This window comes from Mirounga leonina, unplaced genomic scaffold, assembly GCF_011800145.1.
Source record: "Mirounga leonina isolate KUSES-001 unplaced genomic scaffold, KU_Mleo_1.0 Mir_91, whole genome shotgun sequence".
NCBI classification, from domain to species: domain Eukaryota; kingdom Metazoa; phylum Chordata; class Mammalia; order Carnivora; family Phocidae; genus Mirounga; species Mirounga leonina.
This window is the reverse complement of record NW_023270839.1, coordinates 46,220,806-46,246,903: the sequence shown is the minus strand read 5'-3', so window position 1 is coordinate 46,246,903 and position 26,098 is coordinate 46,220,806. Positions and strand designations below refer to the sequence as shown.

The window sequence follows — 26,098 nt, the reverse complement described above, 5'->3', positions numbered from 1 at the left end:
ATTTGTTTTTTTATAAGTCAAGGAGACTTGTGTGTGCTTTTAAATATATTAAAAAAAAATTTACATTTCAGGAGTCCTAAGTCTACTTGTGATTGATTTTGTTTCTCCCAGCACCACTCTGGAGCCAGATAAAGTATAAATCATTTCTGATCCTGACTAGGATGTGGGTTGTATGTTACTGTGCTCTTGAGGTGTTTATCTTGTCTTCCGCGCTGCTGGGTTAGGCAGTCCCTCGCGCTGAGCCCAGCCTATAGGTCTTTCGTCTGTTGGGTTAAGGTGACAGAAGACCGTAGTACTAAGTAGCCAAGCCACCACAAAACAGCAGTTTGAAAGAGTGCTCACGGTGAGCCTCCTCCGTTGTTTGAAGAGTGGTGTAAACGTGGCAGCTCCACTTCAAGAGTCAGGGGTCATCAGTTCATACGTGGCTCATAGCAGCTTCTGGAACCTCAAAGCTACCTTGGGTTCTTCACTTATGACCTCCCCGTCCCTGCTATGGGTAAAAGGAAAGGTTTGATTACTCCTTCAAAGAGAATTGAAGCCTAGAGCTTGAAATTCAAAGCAAGTAGCTTATTAAGGAAATTTCTGGCTGCTACTTCATCAGTCTCTGCCTCCAAGCTCCATTAAAAATAATTAAACACCGGGGCGCCTGGGTGGCTCAGACGTTAAGCGTCTGCCTTCAGCTCAGGTCATGGTCCCTGGGTCCTGGGATCGAGCCCCGCATCGGGCTCCCTGCTCCGCGGGAAGCCTGTTTCTCCTCTCCCACTCCCCCTGCTTGTGTTCCTGCTCTTCCTGTCTCTCTCTCTGTCAAATAAATAAAATCTTTAAAAAAAAAAAAAACATTCTTTAAAGAAAAAAAAACACTAAGCTTCTAGCCTATTTGTATTAGAAAGGCTTCAGTGAGAAGAGATTTCTGTTTTCCAAAGAAGAATTGGGATAACTCCTCACTTCTGTTGTAAACCCAAAGACGACTTTGAGAGTACTGAGGTGTTTTCCACGGGACTTTTTCTTAGTCTGTCCCTGAGCTGTCTGCTCTGCCCTCCCCTTAGTATATACAAGTTCTCCAGTTTGCATGGGTGATGTCAATAACGTGTAATCAGCGCGTACCGTAGAGCAGTGTTTTTCAAAAGATGGGTGTTGAAGTATTTATAGTCACTAAGTCAATTTGGTGGTGAACACAGGAAGTATCAAAATGCATCATGCTCACAGGGCAGGTATTCCTTCCCGTCTTGTGAAGCTGTACGTGTGCCTGAATGAGCTCCGTGGAGTTAGGAATGTGCACGGGCCCCTCCAAACATCCCACCCTTTGGAGAAGGCAGCCAACCTTTGGCAGGAAGCTTGGACTCCAGCACCTGGGACAGGCTTTGTGGGAGTGAGCTGCCAGGATGAATGCAGGTGGGGCCGCGGGCCTCTCCGCCCTGAGCCCAGAACCGTATTTTACAAAGGTTTCCACGTGCGACTTGATAAGAAGTTTGAAAGTCCGCTGGACTAGAAGAGGGGGCCTGGTGAGAAATGAGCCTCCCTACAAATGCTCTTAACACTCTTACATTTGCTTGAAATGGTTGAACACTCGGGGAGAAGGGCCAGCACACCAAACACTGTTGAGACAACAATTTGGCCCCAAATCAGTCATCATCATGCGGACTGAATTTGCATTTTATTCTGGCTAGCGTGGGGGGGGGAGCCCTCATCAGTAGAAGTTCACATTCTATGCAGGGTGTTGAGATGGCAAGTGTTGTATGACAGGGACGTACTACCCGTTCTGAGCCTCACTTTGCTCATCCATAAAATGGGGTGCATGACGGTCCCTCCCCTTAGGGTTCTTGATTAAAGGAGAAAGCTGTGCGAAATATTTAGCACAGTACATGGCACGTATTTAAAAGCTTAATAATGGTCAGTTACTATTACTAAACTGACCTGGCAATTTCCTGGGTCTCTAGAACTATTTTAAAACCTTGAAAAGCTACCACAGTGATTTAACATTTCACTCTGGGGTGTTGTAGGTAGACATTTTCATACAGTGGATCTCCACGGATGTCACGTGTGCCATTTGGTGGGGCCTACCCAGATACAGAACGTTCCCATCACTCCAAAGTGGCTGAACCATTTTACTCCCACCGATATTTGACAGTTCTGGTGGCTTCTCATTGGCACCAAGACCCGGAGGTGTCCCTGTTTAATTGTAGCCATCTCGAAAGGTAAGTAGTGGTATTTCTGGTATTCCAGAAACCAGTAGGTATCTGGTCTCATGTTGCATCTCCCTGTTGATGAAGAGTGAGCATTCTTTTTACATGTTTATTGGCCGTTCATGTATCTTTATGAAGTGTCCAAATCTGCCGACTTTTTTTTTTTCCCCCAGCTGGGTTCTTTTGTATATATTGTTATCTGGGTGTTTAGTTTTATTATCGAGTTGTAGGAGTTCTTTATATAGTCCCAGTCTGTAGACAGACACTCATTTTCTTCCTGGCTTACTGGTCTGAAGCATTGAACTGTCCTGCCTGTAGTCTCATTTTCTTCTAGAAACTTTACAGTAATTTTAGGTTTTACACTTAGATCTCTAATCCATTTTGAGTGACTTTTTGTGGATGGTGTTAGGTCTGACTCCTTCTCCCACTGCATTGCTTTCATGCCTTTATCAAAAATGACTGTATAAGCGTAGGTCTGTCTATTTATGAACTGTGTTCTCTTTTACTGATCTGTTTGTCCATCCCGATGTTTTACTACTAAACACTCTTCTGGTCAAGCCTTGAAATGAGGTGGTGAGTGTTAAGTCCTCCAACTTTGTTCAAGATCACCTTGGATGTGCTAAGTCCTTGGTATCTTCCTCACATTTTAGAACCAGCTTGTCACTTTCTACCCCAAAACTTGTTGGGCTTGTGATAGTAATCTGTAGACCTATTTGGAAAGAATTTCTACCTCAACAAGAGTTAGCTTCCCAGCACGTGATTAAGTGTTTTTCTCACAGCAAAGCTTTGTCGTTTTCAGGGTACAGGTGCTTACATGTGTGAGTTCATTACTAAGTATTTCACGTTGATAGTACTTGACGGTTTTGTAAATGGATTTTTGAATTGCATTTTCAAACTCTTCCTTGCTGGTATGTACCAATATCATTGATTTTTGTACACTGACCTTGCCAGATCCAGTTATCCCTTGTGGTACCTTTATTTACTTATTTTTAGGATTCCTTGGGTTTTTCTTCATAAGCAACCATATCATTTGTGACGTTTTCTGTCTATACCTTTTTATTTCTTCCCTTCGTAGCACTGAGCCTCTAGTATAATGTTGAGCAAAAGTGATAAAAGTGGACATCCTTGCCTTGGTCCTGATCTTAGTTGAGTGTTTTACTACTAAATGTGATGTTCACTGCACCTTTTTCCATAGATGCCTTTTGTCAAGTTGATGTTACTATCTGTTCCTGATTTGCCGGGTTTTTATGATGGCTTTTTAAAAATTGCTTTTTCTGCATCCTACTGAAATCATAGGACTTTCTCATTTATTTTGTTAACACGTGAAAGTACTTTGCTTTTCAAATAGTAAACCAAGAGTTAATTACATTTAAAATTATACTGGGATAACCCCAATTTGGTCATGATATACATAGTAACCCTTTTATATACTGCCAGATTTAATGTGCTAATATTAATTTGCTAATATATTGTTAAGGACTTTTGTACCCATGTTCATGCAGAATAATGGGCATCATTTCCTTACTCTGTAATGTCTTTTTCCACTTTTGATATCAGGATTATGCTGGCCTCATGAAAACAAGTTGGGAAGCTTTTGTTCCTATTTACTAAAACTTCTTGTAAAGTTGGATTTAATAAAATTTGCCAGCTAAATCATCTGGGTTAAGAGTTTGCTTCAGGTAGGTTTTGATTTACAAATTCAATTTCTTTGATAGGACTTTTAATATTAAGGCTTTATATTTCATTTCAATTTCAGTATGTTGTTCATTTTCAAAAATGTCTATTGTGTCCAAGTTGTCCATCTTATTGTTATAAATAGTTCATAATGTTCCTTGATCTTTCTCACTTCCATACGATCTGTAATGCTATCCCCTTCTTCATTCCTGTTATCTTCATATCCTGATTTGTCTCCTCCTTTTTCCTTCATCAGTTTAGCTGGGGATTTGTCTTTTTTTTTTTTCATAGAGCTTCTGTCTTTTTAGATCTTTAATATTTGTCTGCTCTGTAGTTATTTAGGGTTTATTTTGCTCTTTTTCTAGCTTACCTCTATCACTGGTTTTCTGCCTTCTGTTCTAATAGAAGCATTTACAGCTATAAGTTTCCTATAAGCACTGCTTTTAGCTGAGTCCTACAAATTGTGATTTGTTTTCATTATTCAAAATATTTTCTCTTGATTTTTTTCTTGAGTTACTGCAAGTGTGTGTTTAGTTTCCAAATACTTTGGGGTTTTCGACATATCTTATTAATTTCTTTTTATTATGTTCAATTAGCCAACATATAATACATCATTAGTTTTTGATGCAGTGTTCAGTGATTCATTAGTTGCACGTAACACCCAGTGCTCATCACCACACGTGCCCTGCTTAATACCCATCACCCGGTTACCCCATCCCCCTTCCCTTCTGTAACCCTGTTTGGTTCCCAGAGTCCAGAGTCTCTCATGGTTTATCTCCCTGATTTCTTCCCAGTTTTCCTTCCCTTCCCGTGGTCCTCTGCACTATTCCTTATGTTCCACATATGAGTTGAACCATATGGTATTTGTCTTTCTCTGCTTGGTTTCTTTCTTTTAGTATAATACCCTCCAGTTCCATCTATGTCAATGCAAATGGTGGGTATTCATCCTTTCTTGTGGCTGAGTAATATTCCATTGTATATATGAACCGCCTCTTCTTTATCCATTCATCTGTTGAAGGGCATCTTGGCTTCCTCCAGTTTGGCTATTGTGGACATTGCTGCTATGAACATTGGGGTGCAGGTGCCCCTTCTTTTCACTACATCTGTATCTTTGCGGTAAATACCTAGTAGTGCAATCAGTGGGTCGTAGGGTAGCTCTATTTTTAACGTCTTGAGGAACCTCCATACTGTTTTCCAGAGTGGCTACACCAGCTTGCATTCCCACCAACAGTGTAAGAGGGTTCCCTTTTCTCCACATCCTCGCCAACACTTGTTTCCTGTCTTGTTAATTTTTGCCATTCTAACTGGTATGAGGTGGTATCTCATTGTGGTTTTGATTTGTATTTCCCTGATGGCTAATGATGTTGAACATTTTTTAATGTATCTGTTAGCCATTTGTATGTCTTTGAAAAAGTGTCTGTTCATATCTTCTGCCCATTTCTTGACTGGATTATTTGTTTTGGGAGAAGATATTTGTAGACATTATGGATAAAGGGCTGGTATCCAAGATCTATGAAGAACTTCTCAAACTCAACACCCAAAAAACAAATAGTTATTGGTTGTAGTGTTCTGTAAATGTCAATTAAGTTGAGGTGGTTTATATGTCCTTACACTTACTAATTCTAACAATTGCTGCAAGAGGGAGAGCTAACATATCCAACCAAGTTTGTGGCTTTAATTCTATCGATTTTTACTTCATGTATTTTGAAGTAATAATGTTAGGTACATACATACTTGTTATGTTTCTTCTACTGAATTGAACTTTTTATTATTATGAAATGTCCCTCTTTATTTCCGGTAATGCTCCTTGTTTTGAAGTCTACTTTATCTGACATTAATAGAGCTCTCCAGATTTAGGCCTGTAGCTTGAATGGTATAGCTTTTTCCATCCTTTTGCTTTCAGCGGCAGATTTGTTTATCCTTTTTTTTTTTTTTTTTTTAATTTGACAGAGACACAGCGTGAGAGGGAACACAAGCAGGGGGAGTGGGAGTGGGAGAAGCAGGCTTCCTGCCGAGCAGGGAGCCCGATGCGGGGCTCGATCCCAGCACCCTGGGATCATGACCTGAGCCGAAGGCAGATGCTTAATGACTGAGCCACCCAGGCGCCCCTCCTTTCTCTACTTTTTAATTGAAATGTACAGTTCAATTACTTTTTTTAGTCTAATCACATTTTAATGTAATTATGGACATGACTGGATTCACATTTAACATTTTGCTATTTATTTTGTCTTTGTCCCATCTTTTTTTTGTTCCTTGGTTTTTTGGGTTTTTTTTTTAAGATTTTATTTATTTATTTGACAGACATAGCGAGAGAGGGAACACAAGCAGGGGGAGCGGGAGAGGGAGAAGCAGGCTTCCCGCAGAGCAGGGAGCCTGATGCGGGGCTCGATCCCAGAACCCTGGGATCATGACCTGAACCGAAGGCAGATGTTTAACAACAGAGCCACCCAGGTGCCCCCATTCCTTGGTTCTTCTTTTCCTGCCCTTTAGAGGAGGAGGGTACTAATTGTATATTTTTTAGAATTTTAATTTCCAGAGGTGCCTGGCTGGCTCAGTCGGAAGAGTGTACAACTTTTGATCTCAGGGTCATTTGAGCCCCATGTTGGGTACAGAGATTACTTAAAAAAATAAAATCTTAGGGGCCCCTGGGTAGCTCAGTCAGTTGAGTGTCCGACTTTTGGTTTCAGCTCAGGTCATGATCTCATGGGTTGTGGGATGGAGTCCCATGTCGGGCTCTACACTCAGTGGGGAGTCTGCTTGAAGATTCTGCCCCAAACCCCCTCTCTCAAATAAATCTTAAAAAAAAAAAACCTTTCAAGCCTAGAGTTCCATGTACCCCCTTCCTTAGTTAGTTATATGTGTTAAACCTCACAATTTTTTGCTTGGAACAGTCATATCATTTTTTAAAAATTAAACCTAGTATTTTATATTTAGCTACTTGTTTATATTTGTTATCTTTGGAGGCTTGGTCCAACATGAGCTACTCTGCTATTACCAGACAATAACAATTCCTCCTTAAAAACAAAATGATCATAGGGGCACCTGGGTGGCTCAGTCTGCTAAGCATCCAATCTTGATTTTGGCTCAGGTCATGATCTCAGTGTTGAGATTGAGCCCCCATCTGGCTCCGGCTCTGTGGTGGGCGTGGAGCCTGCTTAAGATTCTCTCTCTCTCCCTTCTCCCTCTGCCCCTCCCCCCTCCTTCTCAAAAACAAAATGATTATAATCATACATTCCAAAGCTTTACTGTCTTTGGAATGCAGTTTTGTACTAATATACTCCATAAAAAGGGCACTTTTCTCATATGCTAGTTTATACTTGCACTTTCCTGCCTCAGTTCAAGCCATCTAAAACCACGTGTGTCTGTGATCATGTACTTTGCCTCATTTTCCTAATTCTGTGAAAAATTGTGAGGACATGAGCAACTCCCGTATTAGAAATTAGAATAGCTCCTTTCTCACCAGAGTGAATGAGAAGCTGCGAATCCACATGCCCAAAAGACTGAGCAGGTATGACCCAGTACAGCTGTGCCCCAAAAACAACGTGGGCTTGAACTGTAAGTGGATTTTTTTCAGTAAATGCATTGGAAAATCTTTTGGAGATCTGTGACAATTTGAAAAAAACTCAGATGAACCATGTAGGTTAGAAATACCAAAAAAAAAAAAAAATTAAAAGGTATGTCATGAATGCATGGATAACAGTTAAGAGCAGGAGCTCTGCATGCAGACCTGGGTTCAAATCCTGATCCACCACTTTCCATGGAAAACTCATTATACCTCTCCCAACCTCCACTTCCTCCTTTACAGAGAGGGGACAATAGTATTGCTCTGTTGGGAGGGCTCAGGGAGACCGATCCCTTCCTGAGCCTGTCCTTCCCTGGCCTCCCCGAACACCACTCTCCTGGGTTTGTTTCTATCACTGTCACTTGCTTCTGTCTCCTTTGTGGGCTCTTCTGCTTCTCCCTTTAAATACTCGTTTCCCGCTTTTGGTCCCCCTGGCTTCTTGTTCCTAGCTTTCCTCTGGGGACTCCTTTCAAATCTGTGGTTTCAGCCATCACCCAAATTAAGTTACTCCTGCATCTTTACCTTCAAGCCAGATTTCGCACCTGAAATCTAGCTGTTCGTCTACTATCATCATCTGGATGTCTCGAAGATAAACACATCTAAAACTAGACTCCACAACCCTCCACCCGAGTCCCCCAGTGTCCCTCTTCTCTGGTTTGTGTAACTCTCCCCAGCGGCACGTGCCCACGCGACAGTCTGTTCTCGCCTGCTACCTCCAGCCTCCAACTCCTGTTGACTTGACCTCCCGAATCTCTCCCAGAGCCCCCTCTCCTCCTCCTCTTAGTTTATACCCTTATTCTCACCAAGACCTTCCAGTTGCAGGCACACTAGACCCCACAGCGAGATAGAGGTGAGCCTTCTCAGTTGCGCAGGGGGTAGACCCCAGGTCTGCCACACACCTGCCGCGGGGTAAGGGACCTGCTGCCGCGGTGCTGTCATCTCTCTCTGAGACCCCAGAACCGCAGAGTTTGCTGCTCACTTAGCTGCTGCCTCAGTGTCGAAACAGACCCAGTCATAACATAAAAAACTCCTTCATATGGTTTGGCAATAGGTCTGTCCTCACCTTCAAATTCTGGTGATTATAGGGCACTTTACGTGCAAAATGGGGACTGGCCCTCATGCAAACTGCTGGCCCCCCATCCCTCGGGGCGGCAGCAGAAGCTATGCGGGCACTAAGCAGGAACTTGGCCATGAGGTGCCTTCTCTGGTTTCAAACTAGTTTTGGAAGCAGGTAAGAGAGGACTGTGATCACAGGTTCTCTTAAAAAGGTTTTATTGTGATCTCTTCTTTTTACACCTAACAACTTTCCCCAAAGGGATGATACATAATCTTTATTCTAAAAAGGACACATAGATGATGTACTGATAGCATCTGGCCAGGGGTATCATTGATTATTTTAAGTAAAAATTAAGAAGCTCTTTTTTTCCTTTTCATCCTCGGTGTCGCTACCAGCCCAGCCCTCACTCCTACTTCTCATCATTACTGACATGATCTGGCTCTGCATACGCTCTGATGTCTCTCAAGAACAAGACAGAGGGACTTGTTTGGGATTCCCTTGGACAGGTGCAGCTGGAATATCCAACAGGCTGGGCCTCGATTTATAGAGGTTTTTTTCATCATTTTTTCCCCTTCAATTTAGACTGTTAGAGCTGGATTACTAATCCAAGATCTGTGTTTGCCTTCGGGGCTGACAAGCCGCACAGCCTGAGGGTCACCTCAGCTAAGCCGAGGCTTCACCGTAACAGGGCTCCTGAGCAGAGGTCGGCCTCAGACTTTCCTTCCACAAAGGAAGGGGTCAGTCAGCCAGGAGGTCAAAGTCATTTCAAAAGCAAACAGCATCGTGTGCCCTGCTGGCTCTTGGAGCTACAAACACAGAGCCATGAGCCTTGCACTTAATTCTTAAAGGACCCGTCTGGGCTCTCTCCTATCTCCGGGCTGACAGGGCTAACGGGAGGCCGAATCAGCTGTAGGCTCCTTGTGATCATCGTAACACTTCTGCGTCCCCTGGTGCCCAGGGAACACACTGGCCACCTTGCTGCCAGTGTCACATGACCCTTCCTAACCTGCTACATCCTCACCAAAGAAACCCCTACTCTGGGGTCATCCTACTCCTGTTTTTCTCTTATTTGTGCCGATGCTTCAGCTGGGTGTGCTTCCGCAGTGGGCTCTGGCTCCAGAGGCAGAGACGGTGGCTTTGTGAGCTGGGATGTCCCTCCAGCACCTAGTAACGAAACAAATAGTGGGAATTCTCAGTTCCACAATTCTGGAAGAAATCATGATTTTTATTGTCAAATTTCAAAAAGAAACCCCGTATCTTCTAGAAGCAATGGGATAGTTGGTCCACTTTGCCTTCAAAGACTCACTGAGAAAGATCCTCAATTATGTGCCCCCACGCTGACTTCCGTAGTCTTGCTTTCATTTCCCGCCTCATCGTAACAGAAGGTGCTGTTGTCTATTGCCAACCTTGAATAGTGTTAAGCCCCAGTGTTTGGGGTTTTTTTTAATAATTTTATTTATTTGAGAGAGAAAGAGTGAGAGAGAGACAGCACGAGCAGGGTGAGGGGCAGAGGGGGAAGCAGACTCCCCGCTGAGCAGGGAGCCCGATGTTTTGGGGCTCGATCCCAGAACTCCGGGATCACGACCTGAGCCGAAGGCAGACACCCAACCAACTGAGCCACCCAGGCGCCCCCAGCCCCAGTGTTTTAACCATTCACCTAAGCCTCCCAGTCACTGTTCCCTACTGCACAACTTGCCTTAAGAAAGCAAGTGCCAGTTTGGCCAGCGTATGGCTTTTTTCCCCTTCCAGGAAACACTACTTAGACGTGTTCTGAGTCTGAGCCTCACTTAAAGCTGTCATCTCTCTGCTGGCATGTGCGGCTTGCACCCCCGAGGAGCCTCCTACCTGAGGGGAGCTTCCTGTGTGCAGCTGCTGAAGACATCGCCTGTCCCAGAGCCTGATTAGAGCCCAGAGGCTGCTGGACACCGGCAGCTTTGCTTGTTGAAGTGGTCCGGTGCTTTGACTTGGCATCTTTAACTGGTTTCGTCCAGACCAGTGCCTCCCCAACCTGGAGGGCAGCTCCCAGTTTCTGGGCCATCTCTACCATCTAGTGCCCACATGGGAAGAAGAAAAGTCACAGATATCACTGGCAGAGACAAGCCTACCTACTTCTTCCTAGGCCTTCCACCTGGGAGTTTAGCTGAAATCGTGTCTGCCGGTAGCAGTATTTGAGGAAGTATTTACTGCAAGGAAATCCTTCTCCAAGAGCAGAGAATACAGATCCCCCCTAGTGGATGGCACGGGAATGCACACAGGGTCTCAGAACCCAACGATCCAAGGTCGGTGCGCTACAGGGCTAAACTCCTGCCTTTCCCATAAGAGGGGAAGTGGGAGGGAGCTGCAAGGAGACCCAGACCTCAACTCAGTTGTATTCTATCAATAACATAACTCAGCCTGAATCTCCCCTTACAGCTTTCTTCTAGGAAAGTTCTTCCTCAGGCGGTGACTGACAAGATTTCATGCTGCCAGGAACATCAAAGCTGAAACAGGCATGAACCTTTCGGGTACCCTGGCTCGGAAGTCCCCAGACAGCCTCCTGGGAGCTAATAAAGGACACACCTCAGAGTCAAACTCCAGCGAGCCGCTGTCCCTGAGCAGGCGGACGCTCCTCTCCATCTCCTGGTACTGGGCCAGGGCGCCCTCCTTCTCGCCCTGCTTGTACAGCAGCACCGCGTAGTTGAGGTTTACTAAAGGCTTACACCTGTGGCAAACAGGGATTCTGTGGGGCTCAGGCTTTGCAACCGTGCTCATTCAGAGATCCTTCTCGTTGCACAAAAGACCAGGCACAAACTGGTTAAGTAGAGACTTCTCCATTCTACAGCAAGGTGAGAACACATACTGTGTGGACCTCTGGACAAGCATCACGGCTGCAACTGCCCAACCAGCCAAGCGGGAGGTGGTGGGAGCGAGTCTGCCATCCCAGCCCTCAACAGCGCCCCCCCTCCCGGGGCAGGCTTGAAAACGGGGGTCCCTAGCCTGCTGCCCGGCAGACGCAAGTGGAATGAATCCCAGGAGAGTTAAGTTTATCTTAAACCAAGTGCAGAGTCCCATCTGCTATTCCAGCCAGCCCATGGCCGTCAGCAGCCCAAGCCCACCGCCATCTCCTTCTCTGGCCCCCCAACTGCTAAACTCGGGGCTGGAAACGTTTTCTCGGAAGAGCCCGCGTCAGTTCCAGCTGAGCCACGGTGTGCCGAGGCCTGCAGGCTTCCACGGTTAGGCCTCCGAGAGCAACACCCGAGCTGTGGCGCCACCTGGTGGTTTCGGGGAGTCCAGCCCGCCCCGCTACCACTCCTGCCAGAGCAGCTCACTTGTCCAGGCGGGCGGCTTCTGCGTAGGCTCTCTTGGCGTTCTCTGGATCTTCCAGATTGGTCAGGGCCACTGCAACAAAGAAAGTGGGCACCGCGGCTGGAGAGCCCAGCGTAGAAAACAGAAGGAACGTTTCAAGGCCACCGTTCACTCAGCCCGTCCTTTGCCCTCTCAGCTCCTGAAGCCACGGCCTGCAGTCACGCAGCCTGGACGCCCCAGGGTCGTCATCAGCCCAGACGGCCCCTCCCCGCAGGCAGCCAGTTGACGCGTCTCCAGAGCCCTGTTTTTTGCGCTTTCTTTTTGGACACCGCCCTTGTTCAGGTGCAAGTTGTTTCAGGCTTGCCATTTTATCCCCACAGCAAAGTCCCCATCTGCCTCCATCCACTTGCCACAAAGCTGCCGGGGTCGCCCTGACTTACAAACAAATCGGACCGTGTCACCACCTGACTTAAGAATCCTCACTGGTTCTCTGTCACCCAAAACCTTGATCTTTAACTTTTGTTTAGCAACAGAACACAGTCTCCTTTTTAATCAGTATTTTCTGGAAGCCTGTTCTATAAAACAAAGCAAAACAGAGCTGTCTGGAAGCCGGACCCACTCCACCTCCCCACCAGCCATGCGTCACTTCCCCCGGACACATAAGCGGTCTAGGAATACAGTTGGAAAACCTCGGCCTCTAGGATAAAGACCAAAGTCCTTTATCCAAAGGCATTCCGCTCGTGCGGTCCGTGAGGTGGCCCCAGACCATCTCTCCCGACCACCCCCGCACTGCGCTCCACACACAACGGCCGCTCGGGCCGCACACCGTTGCTCCCAGCTCCTCAGCCACGCCGTGCCGGTGAGTTCCAGCCAAGCCTTCAAAATGCAGTGTGAAGGCCATCTCTACTTTGGGAAGTCAGAACGCTGCTCATGCCTTACAGTCGGGCTGTCTGTTCCCATTCCTGCAACCCCATCAGAACAGAGCTCGCTTCATATTCAGGCAACCCCCAGTGAACACGATTCAATTTGCTTTTGCAACCTTCCTCTTATAAGTAAGAACCCCACAATAATGATTCTAAAAAACCCACCTGAAGACCACACTGTCAATGAGAATATGGAAAAGTGCTTTCAGGCTTACATTTAGTAAGTCTAGTATGTGGAGAAATATCCCCCAGAAATTAGTCAGTACTTTAATGTTTCAGTAATACTCACATTAATAATAGACCAATTATGTAATGACAAAAAACCAATAGTTAATATTCATTGGTTATTTAATTATGTAATCCTCTCTCTCTACTATGAGATCCAACCAGTACGCAGTGGAAGGAGGACCCTTCCTAATAAAGCCCAAGCTCTTAACATTCAATGGTATCTGGAACTTAGTTGGACTCTCTTTTTTTCTCTCTCTCTCTCTCTATATATAGGTAAATAAATTGTCAAGTCAGGGAAAACAACTGGTAAAACATGAACTAGGGATGATCTTGATTTAACCTGCTGGTCTCTGAGTGAAATGCCCCCAGGCTAGAAGCAACCAGATATTGTCTTCTTTTTCAAGCTCCAGGACACTCAACTAGACTCCTACAGGTTCTGCGAGGGACTGGCTTCTACAGGACATTTAACCACTGACCTCGTAAGATTCTAGATCATTTTCCGTCATCACAGACTACAGAGGGGCTCTCCCCACAAATGTCTCTTACCAGCCAAGAGCATGTAGAGCTCCCCCATCTTTGGCTGGAGGTTGATGGCTGCGCTGAGGAAATGGAAAGCCGATGCATATTGCTGCATGGTCAGGTGGACAAGGCCCAAATTATACAGAATCTTCCAATCGAAGGGAGCCAAGTAGTTGGCTCGCTTCAGGCAGCTGATAGCCTGCGGGGGAGAGAGGGCACCGGATGAGCGGCTGGGGCAAGGCTGGCAGCTCCAGGAACTGCCTGTATGAACACAAACAAGGATGATGGGGAGACACTCACTGCCACGTATTTCTTCTTGCCGAAGAAACACATTCCAATGTTATTCCAGAGCGGAGGACTTTCTGGAACGGCACAAGCTACAACTCTGTATTTGGTGAGGGCAACATCAAAGTCCCCGTGGGTCTGCATCATGCTGCCTGCTGCCAAGATGGCCTGAAAACACAGGACATGAAAAGCCAGTAATGGAGCCATTCCCCAAAGGCTGTCGTTCTGGGTGTAGATACTCAGCAGGCCCGTCAGCAAGGACAGGACATACACACTTCTTCCAGGCCACAGAAAATATATTCAAGCTCTCAGGACAGATGCTTGGGAGGAATGTCCCCACACCCACTGTGGCTTTCTCTGGCACAGTACAGAAAAAGAAAAAATGTCAGTGACTTGCCCTGACTCATTTGTTTCCTACTTCTAGTCCAGGAAGTCAGTATCTCAGAGTCAATGCCATTGCAGTAAAAGCGGCCTTTCATCTGTTCCCCACGGCCCCTACTTGGTACCCCCAAGTGTTCCTGACAACCCAGAAACTGCTGTCTGGCCACTTAAGGTCCATTTCCTTCTGGCACCACCCAGGGGGGTCAGCTGGAGGCCTCCGCAGCCCAGCCCTCGTTTCTCCGAGGAAAGGCGCCCAGGCAGAAGCTGGCAGGATCAGCCTACCATGCCTCCTGTGACAGAGGGACAGGACCGGGTCCACACCCTTTGTCAAAGCCCGTTCTGCTGCATCTCCCTCCATGACGTTCATCCACCCACTGCACAATCTCAGCCCCAGAGTCCTATCTGGACAAGAGTTGTCCTCGCAAATTCATTAAGAACCCAGAAGTCACTTCACCAGAATCTCCTCAGACAGTAGTTGTAGAGACCTTGCTCATTTCCTGAGTAACACATGGACCTTCACCGGCACAACAATTTCACTGTCTGCCTGACAGACAGGTCTGTGACAGTAAATGTGCGCTTGGAGAAAATGAGCAGCAGAGCGCTAACACTTTACAATATGTTCAAAAAAGAAAGGCCATGTCTGTTTATAATTTTTCTAAGAAGCAGGTAATTTCTCAGGTATCCAAACTGCTTTCTAGGGCCAGGTCAGCTCTGGCAGCAGTGGGAGCATCTGTGTGAAGGCTCTGGGGTTTGACAGCCTACGTACGATACCTTGTAGTTGGTAGGGTCATAAGTCAGTGCATTTCCAAGGTGTTCAAATGCCTTCTGGTAAATACCGAGCTTGGAGAAAAAGCAAACCAGAGAATTACATCAGTGGGGAGACAGCAGTTAAGGAGTCTGGCCAACCATGCCCCGAACAGCAACACCCAGGCTTTCTGGTTGTCATGATAAAAAAAAAAAAAAAAGCTACAAGAGACCAGATAAAAAAAAAACTAAAAATCCCCATATTTGTTGATTTGTCCCCTGAAGGTCAAAGTTTCCATCTGCCGGGAGCCCCTACTCTCCGCACTGATGCCTCCCCGGCAGGAAATGGGCAGGTAAGCCTCACTCCCCAGGGGCCAGCCTCCAAGTCAAAGCCCAGGAAGGCCCAGGAGTAAGCTCCAGAAAACAAAAGAGACAGAAAGGCCACCCGAGAGGCAGAGCTGGTGGACCAGCTGTGCAGGGCACTTGAGGAGCTTGGGGGGAGCGGGCAAGGAGACAGCCTCAGGGGTGCCAGGCTGGTAGAGAGAAGTGGAGGCACTACAAGAAAGCCATTCACATGCGGGAAAACGTGGCGGGGAGAGGAGGCTTCTCACTCCAGCCAGCGCTCTTCCTGCTCTTTCCCGGAGCACCTGGCTGGGCAGAAGCAGCAGCAGCAGAAACGGCCCCGGGCCCAGCCCTGCCGGTGCCCCGCAGACTCACAGCTTCTCCCACAACAACACGATGCCAGCCCCGCCCCCCAAGTTATTTCTCATATCTGCCCTTTCCTTACATGGGTAAGAATTAGAGCTGCAGTAGCCTCGAACAGACTTATTTGCCTGATTCGAATGCAGAAAATTCATTCCTTTAGCAGACAAAGAATATCAAATGCAGACAGTAAGGTTCACGTGCTTCCTACGACCTTTAGTGGAATGTGTTAAACTCAAAGTGCAGGGACGCGACAACCCACACAAATCCAAAAGCATTTCTAGCATCAGTGCATGAATGAGTAGAGTTCTCATTACCTGTAAGTAGAGTAGTCCTAAAGTTGTAAGAAGTTCCGTATTTTCTGGTGAGAACCTGCAACACAGAGACCCAAAGAGAGTGCTCAGAGGGAAACAAGATGTTTATGAGACACCGAGACCCCTGCCCGCTGACGCGCCCTCGTGCTGCACCTGGAGACACTCTTGTGCCTCCTACTCCCCGTGAACATTTCTGAGGGTGATCTGGGAATTTCCTCCAAAAGTGGTTCTCTCGGGGCGCCTGGGTGGCTCAGGCATTAAGCGTCTGCCTTCGGCTCAGGTCATGATCCCGGGGTCCTGGGATCGAGCCTCGCGTCAGGCTCAGCGGGAAGCCTTCTCCCTCTCCCACTCCCCCTTGTGTTCCCTCTCTCGCTGTCTATCAAATAAATAAATAAAATCTTTAAAAAAAACAAAAACAAAACAAAAGTGGTTCTCTCAACCCTGGCTACAGGACGGATTGCCCAGCAAGTAAGAAATGGGACTTGGAATCCAGACTCCTTTGTCAGGACCCTTCCTTAGGGCCAAAGTCCTAAGAACCACCTATGGAATATTCTCTGTGACTGTCCCTGATTATACAGATACAATTAAAGACCGATGCTCCATAAATCAAGTCCATCTAAAACACACAGTTGTAGCCAGTTCCCTCTTGTAGGTTTGTAGGGCTTTTTTGTTTTGTTTTTCTGGCCTCACTGTACTGACAGTACCAGCAGTTTTCTGTGTGTTTAGGATCCCAACGGCCCTAATGCTCTGCTCTCCACATTAAACAAAAAACCATACTAAATAGCCAAACGAAAAAAAGAAGACAGACACAACCCAGCTCAAGGAAAAAATTAGCCTTTGGCTTTGGGAAGTAAACACTGATTTAAGTAAAAGATGATTTGCTAAAAAAAAAAAAAAAAAAGATGATTTGCTTGGGGCGCCTGGGTGGCTCAGTCGGTTAAGCGACTGCCTTCGGCTCAGGTCATGATCCCAGGGTCCTGGGATCGAGCCCCGCATCGGGCTCCCTGCTCAGCAGAGAGCCTGCTTCTCCCTTTCCCTCTGCCTGCCACTCTGCCTACTTGTGCTGTCAAATAAATAAATTAAAAAAAAAAAAAATCTTTAAAAAGGTGATTTGCTTTCCCAGTCCCTCACTGATCCTTCCCTCTGTCACAAAACCTAAGCAACACTGAGCTGAGATGTTCTGTCTGTAGGATCATCAGCAGTTTCAATAGTGAAAATGCCAAATGCAAGGAACAGCGTCTCCTGCTTCTAAGGACCGAGTGGGGCACTGATTACCTATGGGGAGACCAGACCAAAGGGCCAAAGCCCCAGCCAGAGGAAGCATGAGCTGGCCAAAGAGAGCGTACTCAGTTCAACTGAGTATTTGCCCTTCGCTTTCTGCCATAATAAATATCCACTTTGATCACCTCCCACCCACAAACCAATTATGTAACTTCCCTGATTTTGGTGGCATCCCCCTTGGCCCCCACCAAAACGTGACTACCATCTCCAAAGCAATGGGTCATAAACAATGGTCTCCATTCTCAGTGAGGTTCCAAATGTTCAGCTGTCCCCTTTTTCCCTCGGGAATTATACTGACTTAAGTCCTTGATGAGTCCTGGAAGAATGTCACCCTCCAGATTTCTGTGAGCTAATCTCAAAGAGACAACTTTAAAAGGCAGAAGGCTTCCTTCCACCGAGCACCACAGACACTTAAAATATGCTACATGGGCTCCTTCCTACTTGTCCCTATAAACTTAGCCCCTTGCTGACAACTCTCTTGTAGCTTAACAAATCAAGGGATATTTTTTTAAAGATTTATTTATTTTAGTGGGGAGAGGGGAGAGAGAGAGACTCTCAAGCAGACTCCCCGCTGAGCAGGGAGCCCAGCGAGAGAGGCCTGATCTCACAACCCTGAGATCATGACCTGAGCCGAAATCATGAGTTAACCGACTTAGCCACCCACGTGCCCCAAACCAAGGGATTATGTCTTTTTAGACACAAAATGTGGTTGAAGAAAATTCAGAAGAGTGTTGTGACTGGTATAACCAGAAAAGTGACTGCTGTGGTAGAAGACAAAGGTAATTAACAGAAATCTAAGTTTAGTTCAGAGACTAATTATCAGGAATAATACACTGTGGCCACATCCTGTTAAGTGACAAAACAAATGAGACATTTTGCTACAGCTATCCCACTTAAAACAAACAAGACCCTATACAAAAAAGACAAGATAGTATGTGTCCCTGGAGAAGAAACTTGGAATACCATCCTGGTAAAACCAGTCCGTTCCATTATCAATAGGGGTTTGGCCGACCCTAATGATATTTAAAACAAAAAAACAAAAAAACAAGGTATCGGTCTCATGTTAATAAATGCCACATATTTATTAGTGAATCAGGAGATTTCTGACTCCAATGTCTCCGGAAACAAGATCTGCTATAAAGTTTAAAACCACAATGGCAGACTACCAGCTGACTCCAAAATCTATCCTCTCCTTCCTCCTGAGCAAGTGTGTACCCACTTCCCTTGCGGCTAGTGGCCACTTCACCTCACAAACCATGGGATGTGAGCAGGAATGATGTGTGCAACTTCTAAACCATTAAAACCTTACTTCGAGCTGCTTACTCGGTAGTTTCCTGTACCACTGCCCCTCATCACAGCCTAGAACATGGATACCACATTAAGTCAGCTTCAACTATGCAGGTGAAGGCAAAACTGAAGGAATGGTGGGTTAATAAAGAACCTGGATCCCTGATCGATCTTGTGGAGAACTGTCCAGCTAGGCTAGACTAGCCATACTGACAGGTGAGAAACCCAAGTCTTCCTTATGTAAGCAAACCACTGGGAGCTTCTAACCTTAGCTTGAGCTTGACTCATGTAACTAGTGATCTGTCACGGTAATCCGTAATCAGTCTTAAGCTTGGGGGTTCCTATGTCTGCTCCCATTTATTTTCTCATTGCCTTAAAGAAAACAGACATACTTACTCCACTGCTTTCTTGTAGATTTCAATGGCCTTGTCCAAGTCTCCCTCCAGCAAGTGGATCTTCCCCAGCATTATGTAAGTCAAATCATGCCTGTTAAGATGGAGGGCATTGTGCAGCTGGTCTTGTGCCTAATAAGATTGATGGAGTAAAGAGAACCCAATCACTACCACGAAAGGACAATGGCTTGGTGTGGCTACTGTAAAGACAGAGCTCCTGCTGTACTCAGGCAGGAACACGGCATCTCAGCGAACAGCCCCTACTACCCAAAAACACTACAACATACCAAAACTGCTTGATGACAGGACAGCTGGCAACACGAGGTGTCTGCCTCTGGAGCCACGTGGGAGAGTTTTTTATACATGATGATTAACCTTTCTGAGCGTCTTCTGCTTCTTGATAGTCAAACCCATGGCTCACACTTCATAATTCAAAGGAGTGCCGTAGTACAGAATAGAGCACTGCCCTGAATTCGATCCCAGCTGCACCACTGATGAACTGCACAACCTTCCCCGGAGTGGACCTCATTTTCCTCACCAATAGTTGATAAATGAATGAACGCACTGTTCTCCTTTATTCACTCAACATGTATCCATTGAGTACCTACTGTTCTAGGTACTAGGGATACGAAAGCTAACAAAACAAATTCCTTGCCCTGGAAGAGCTTTATCCTAATCGATGATCAAAAGGGCTTTAAGTCATTCATTGATTCAACAAGTATTTACATCAATGTCAAGTATTATATTTGTTAGCTTTACAGTAAAATATAATTCTCCTTCTTTTCAGTACAGGTCTGACCAAAGACCAATCCCACCTCTCCCGTGGCTCAGAATAATCCTATGAATAGAAATGCACATGCTTGGAATATTCTCTGAGGAGAAAACTCTCCTAAGCAAGCATATAACACTATAGATCTGCCCAGGAAACCTAAGGAGACCCATTAAAAATATAAGTTCTTACACGGAAAATAATGTTAAAAACAGTAACTGTCAGAAATCAGATCCACTTAAAACTTAAATTCATTTCCAATAACCTTAAAAACTAAAATCAGTTGCCGTGAGACCATAAAATAGCTCACACAGTCATGATTACACTTTTAAGACCTAAGGGTTCACTTTTTGATATCTAAGTTTTATCAAACATGTTTCTATACTGGAAAATTACAGTGGGGATGGAAGAGAAGAGAGGAGAGAAGCGATTCGACTGCAATTCCCTCATCATATTTCTAGAGTCTGTCATTTTCTTGCTAAAATCAGAAAAGAAAAAGAAAAAAAAAAAAAGCAGATGGATGAAAAATGAGAATAAATACGGGGATAAAGGTATGGCCCTTTCCATTTTTGCTGCCAAGATCTCTACAAGCACTGCTCAGGAACGACACACCACGAGGGATGGCACCTCCGCAGCGAGCAGCCCGCGGTGCGCCCCCAGCCCGGCGCCCAACCGCCACCACCACTCCACACAGTACCTTACTGAACTGTTTCAGATAAATGTAGCAGACTCCCACGTTGTGACAGATCTCCTACACACGGAAGAGAGCACAGGTGTAAACTCCGCAGTTACTACCAGAATGACACGAAAGGCATCTAGACTGTTACTGTCCAGCAAAGCTTACATTTTAAGTGGCACTACAGGTAGTTTTTTACAAGATTTCATACTTAAATACACTTAATTCTATAAAATGGGCTCTTTAATATTAAAAACTCAGATTATAAGAGAGAAAATCAGAATGAACAGGTAATCTTCCTGGATCTCAGAGGCACACACCCAGCCCCAGGCCTGCCTTCTCTAAGAGCTGCCCCCTGCCCTCCTCTCAGAAGACATTGCCCACAGCCCCTGCTCCACCCCTAAGTGTGTGTGTGTGTGTGTGTGTGTGTGTGTGTGTACCAGATTCCTTCTCCTAGGAATCTGGGACTTGACCAGGTGGTGTGGACTCGGGGACCGACAACAGCATCTGGAGGCCGCTGAGGCGGAATACATGTCATTGAAGCCAATCTGCTGAAGTCTACAAACCCTGGCCCACAGCCCAAATCCATCCTCTGCTTTTCTTGTAAATAAAGTTTTACTGGAACACAGCCACGACGACTTGTTACACATTGCCTACAGAACTTTCACACTAGAACTTTAGAGTTAAGTAGCTGCAGTAGAGACTGTATGAAGCCACAAAGCTTAAAATACTCACTAGGCCCTTTACAGAAAGTTTGCCAACGGCTGACCTACAAAAAGAAAAAAACTGAAGCAGAAATGCAGAGTAGGCTACCTTGGTTACTAACAGCTTTCCAGTTCTAGTTCACCTTGAGTTCTAGAGAATCTCTCAAGTTCCCTTATACTGAATCTCCCTTTATTAGCAGCAGCTTCAGAGAAAGGAGGAAGCAAGGGTGAGGGAAGTGCTCTATGGAAACAGTGAGGACTTTCTGTTAGTAGTGGAGAGGTGTGGAAGCACATTTAGACCCAGAAGTGTCCCTGTCGGGCAAAACACGGGCCCCAGGACTCAGAGACAAATGGTTTAAAATGTGTTCCAAGTCTCCTAAAATAACAAAATAGGGATCATTGATGGAGTACCTACTTCACATCAGGCTCTATGCCAGATGGCTTTCATATATGTATTACTTTAATTTCCCCAGCAAATCTGAAACACAGGTATAACAATTCTGATTTGAGAGAGAAGAAAATTGAAGGTCAGAGAGGTTAAATAGTTTGCCTAACTTGAGACAAAGTGTCAGCACTAGGATTTTTTTTCTTTTTTTAGGTCTAAATCTTCAGAAGAATTTCAACTATACATAAATGTAGACAGAAACACCATGGACTCATCACTCTGTCCCAACAACCATCCAATCCATACTCCCATCTACCCCACTACTTGACAAAATGCCAGCTAGCATAACATCCACAAACATTTTATTATGTATTTCTAAAGGACAGGTCTTTTTTTTTTTTTTTTAACTACCTACAATTCCATTATCATACCTGAAAAAAAAATAACTGCTTATATCAGACATTGAGTCATGTTCAAGAAGCGTAAAACCTACAAATTTTTTTTTTAATTTTATTTATTTATTTGAGAGAGAGAATGAGATAGAGCATGAGAGGGGGGAGGGTCGGAGGGAGAAGCAGACTCCCTGCTGAGCAGGGAGCCTGATGTGGGACTCGATCCCAGGACTCCAGGATCATGACCTGAGCCGAAGGCAGTCGCTTAACCAACTGAGCCACCCAGGCGCCCCCCTAGCATAATGTTTTAAAGATTCATCTATGCTGCAACATGTATACAGACGTCATTCTTTTTTAAGGCTGAATGATACTCCACTGTATGTGTATCTCACATTTTGTTTATCCACTCGTCTGTTAATGGACACAGACAGGTGGTTTCCAACTTCAGGCTGTTGTAAATAATGCAAAACAAAGAGAGGAAGGAAAAGGTAATTCTGGAAGGCAGAACAAAACTTAGAGAGTCAGAGACATGGAGAGGCTATGTCCCTTAATGTACAGCAGAAAGGCAAGGAGGGGGAATATGTGAGATACAAGTTAAGAGCCACAGGAAACAAGTACAGAACATGTTTAATACAGTGGAAAACAGTGTGGCACATGCCGCTGCTTAATATCCACTCTCCCTGTTGTCCTTCCTAAAAGACCCTAACTTTGTTTAGAGTGTCAATGTGTCCAACGTAAAAACTACACGTCCCAGCTTTCCTTAAAGGGGTGGGAATGGTTGATATCACACAAGTGGCAGTCTCTTGGGGATTTCTGGGAAAGCTATACTTTCCTAATATAGGCTGTCTTTTTCTCTTTGTTGTTTCCTTTTTCTCCCTGCCTGGAATGATGATGTGATCTTAGAGCTGCAGCAGACGACTTGTGAACATGAAGAAAAAGCCTCAGTCTTGACATCCTTGGACCACCAAGTCAATGTTGACAACTACTCACCTGGATCGGTTTCGTGAGAAAAAATAAACCCCTAATTGGTAAAGCTAATGTTTAGTCAGAATTTTTATTGCAGTTATAATCCCTGACTGATACAAAGGGATAATGGAGGAGAAGAAAAAAAAAAAATCAAAGAACTACTCAAAGAAAACTTCCCTGACCCAAAATAGGGCAAGGATCCTTAGAGAAAAGCCAACTGAGGGTGTACAGATGAGGGGGAAAAAAAGAAAAGAAACACTTCTAGACAACAATGATTGATATTTCAGAACTCCAATGAAAAAAATCCTCAAAGCTTCTAGAGAGGAAAGTGGAGTTATCAACAAGAGTCAGACTGGTAAGACACTGCCCGAAAACCAGGCAGCAATGTCTGCTAAGTTATGAGGCAACATGACTTTGATCTTATGCTTAGTTAAATCATCAATCAAGGGTGAGGATAAAATAAAGACATTTTGGGCATGTAGGGTATTCAGTAGCCATAACAAAAGACAGCCATATGACAAATGGAACCATTAGCACATCACTAATAACAAAAACTTCAAGTTCTCTACTCACCCAATCTTTCTGGTTAAGTTTAGCTGCTTCATTATATACTTCAATGGCAGCTTTATGTTTTCCCAAAAGAAATCTGTGGAAGAGATACATTTTCTTTAATTATTAACTCAAAGCTTTTACAGGACTAACTCCACTAGTCCCTCATTTGACTAATATTCCATCCAGGAGAGAATTCTGGAAGCCTCTTCCCTATTAGCCAGCTGTGCTGTTTTGGTGAATGAGGCTGGCATATATCAATAACAGAAGCTCTTTTGGTAGGAGCTGCACTAATCGCTGTCCCTGGGTCTTGGTCTCACTCTACACCAAATTTAGTGAAAGTCTTCTGTAAGTTATTTTCTGCAATGTACCACAAATGTAGAACAAAAAAGAAACAAGCTTATATATATATACCAGTTAAGCAAGAGCTGCCAGCATTCATCATCACCATCTACTTAAGGGACATCCCCTCCCCTTCCAAGACTAAATCTCTTGCCTTGATGTTGGATCACAGTTCTAAAAGAGAGGCAAAGGCAATCAGGGCCTCTATGCAAAGACAGTGCAAGTATGACAGTAGGTAAGAAAGTGGGGATGGGAACTCCATGGATACTTTATGGCTCAGGAGTAGAAAAACTATCGGTGTACCTAACAGCGTATAAAGACTAGAGGTTGACTATATCCAGGAACTGTCAGGACATCCACTCAACAAACACTTACAAAACTTACTATGTCAAGTATTATACTACGTGTTGGAACAGCAGATGAAAGAAATTTTACGGGTTGCCAGTAAGATTAGGGGACTGAGAGAACAAGATGTCACTATTTGTATGATAAACAGTATCAGGCTTTCCCCATCACACTACACTACACAATGCTTGAAATACTCATTGTTAACTCATTTTCTCAAATTTCAAAATCAATCCACTCTTTAAAGTGAATCCCATTGAGCAACTCTCCCTCTATGTATCAGGCTGATCAGGCTGCCAGAAGCAGCCTCTGCCTGAGAATGCATTCTACAGTGTTCTCTGGAGTGCCCCGGGGCTTGCAGGCAGCAAATACTCACAAAGATCTGGCCACCTGCTTGAGGTTATCAGCACACTGAGGGCTGAGAACAGCACAGGTCTGAAAGAGTTCTAGGGATTCTTGGATATTTCCTTCCAGGCGAAATATTAATGCTGCCAAGAAACAGAAACACAGAAAAAATCATCACATTCTGGGGAGAACAGAGTCTGGTATCAGAAAAATTGGAGAAGAGGGAGTTAAGAAATCATACCAAAGAAATCCTTTGGATAATTCTAGCTTTAACACAATCAGATATGACCTCAGGTAGGCTGAAACAAGTAGCAAAGTTGTTAACGATCTAAAACTTTTTTTAATAAGATAAACCGATCTACTCCATTCCCAGCATCCACCATGCAGATAACCAGGTGCCTTGAAAATTATCCCACAAATTCTTCATAATAAGGACATTCCTGGGCTTCCCCATCAAACACTCTATTCATCATGATAATCCACACTTCCAACCACCTCCATCCAGCGGTTTCCAGAGAATACCCAAACAGGGAAAGTGCAATCAAGAAGATTCTGGCTGCGAATGAACTAATATTTTGGACTTGGCTTTCAGTATAGCAACCAAACTGAATCAGTAATTTTTCCCAGGCTTAAGTTTTTAGAAGAATTTACATGTTTAAGTATTATGAGGCACTGAGAGTCCGGAACTTGTAATATTGGGAATAAAAGAGCATTTTTTTTTTTTTTTGCCATGATATCCTAGATGTGTCAGTATCTTACAAATTATGTCAGAAAATTGTATATTAATCTGAAGGCTACCAATCCAATGAGTGGTAAACAAAACCATTCATTTACACCAAAGAATCAAAAGGAAAGTTCCTAGAAAAACTAAAGATGCTAAAGAGTAAAATTTCAGTCAGTGGTTCCTATATTTGGTTTCTGATAAATTTCATCTATTCTCTGCTTTACCCTCTATACCTCTAGGTTTCTTCCCTTCATCCTAACACCCTTATAAAAAATCCTCAAGCCTTTCCTCATCTCTTTTAGCCTGACTACAAGGAGCCCTTCCAGAAGCCCCTTCTGGACTTGAAGCTGCTGCCTGAGACAGGGACCCTAACATGCACTCTGAAAACACTAGCCAGACACTAGAGAATGGGGGGGAAGGACAGCAGCAAATTTTTTTAACAGAATCTGTCATTTCTGATGTCAAATCCCACACAAGAATTATGTTCTGATTTCAAACAACATAATACTCAATAAGACCTTTGTAGAACATTTGGAACTTAAAGTGCTTCACAGGTAGTTTGCTCTTCTTTCAGAACCTAGGCAAAGTATTCATTTCTCTAGCAAGAAGAGAAGAAATACATGTCTTACCTTGGACATAGATAGCATATTCACATAAGCCCTGAGTCTCCTGAAGTTGCTCCTTGATAACAGCCTGAAAGAGGAAGAAAAATACTTCTGAGTAGCAGTTCGGAGCCTTGAAGTGTTTTTAAGAAAAGGTAGACATTGGCTGTGAGACAGGAGTCCATCAAAATCCTAGAGGAGAACACAGGCAGCAATCTCTTTGACCTCGGCCACAGCAACTTCTTACTAGACACGTCTCCAAAGGCAAGGGAAGCAAAAGCAAAAATGAACTATCGGCACTTCATCAGGATAAAAAGCTTTTGCACAGCAAAGGAAATAATCAACAAAACTAAAAGGCAACCTATGGAATGGGATAAGATATTTGCAAATGTCTTATCAGATAAAGGGCTGGTATCTAAAATCTATAAAGAACCTATCAAAACACCCAAAACACAAAAAGTCTAGTCAAGAAACGGGCAAAA

General features: G+C 44.6%; 1 protein-coding gene across 1 annotated transcript in view; it reads right to left on the bottom strand.

Annotated features, from left to right (window-relative positions):
* Positions 1-8,674: 8,674 nt before the first annotated feature.
* Positions 8,675-26,098, bottom strand: part of BBS4 (Bardet-Biedl syndrome 4) — a 58,948-nt gene continuing 41,524 nt past the window's right edge. The window contains exons 4-16 of the mRNA XM_034994896.1: positions 25,644-25,707; positions 24,322-24,433; positions 23,283-23,355; positions 20,284-20,337; positions 18,822-18,949; positions 15,861-15,915; positions 14,869-14,937; positions 13,732-13,884; positions 13,459-13,630; positions 11,785-11,854; positions 11,036-11,177; positions 10,322-10,523; positions 8,675-9,640 (exon numbers count right to left, since the gene is read on the bottom strand). Coding sequence (XP_034850787.1) covers positions 9,525-9,640; positions 10,322-10,523; positions 11,036-11,177; positions 11,785-11,854; positions 13,459-13,630; positions 13,732-13,884; positions 14,869-14,937; positions 15,861-15,915; positions 18,822-18,949; positions 20,284-20,337; positions 23,283-23,355; positions 24,322-24,433; positions 25,644-25,707 — 1,410 coding nt within the window. The 3' untranslated portion in view covers positions 8,675-9,524. The remainder of the gene's footprint in view (positions 9,641-10,321; positions 10,524-11,035; positions 11,178-11,784; positions 11,855-13,458; positions 13,631-13,731; positions 13,885-14,868; positions 14,938-15,860; positions 15,916-18,821; positions 18,950-20,283; positions 20,338-23,282; positions 23,356-24,321; positions 24,434-25,643; positions 25,708-26,098) is intronic.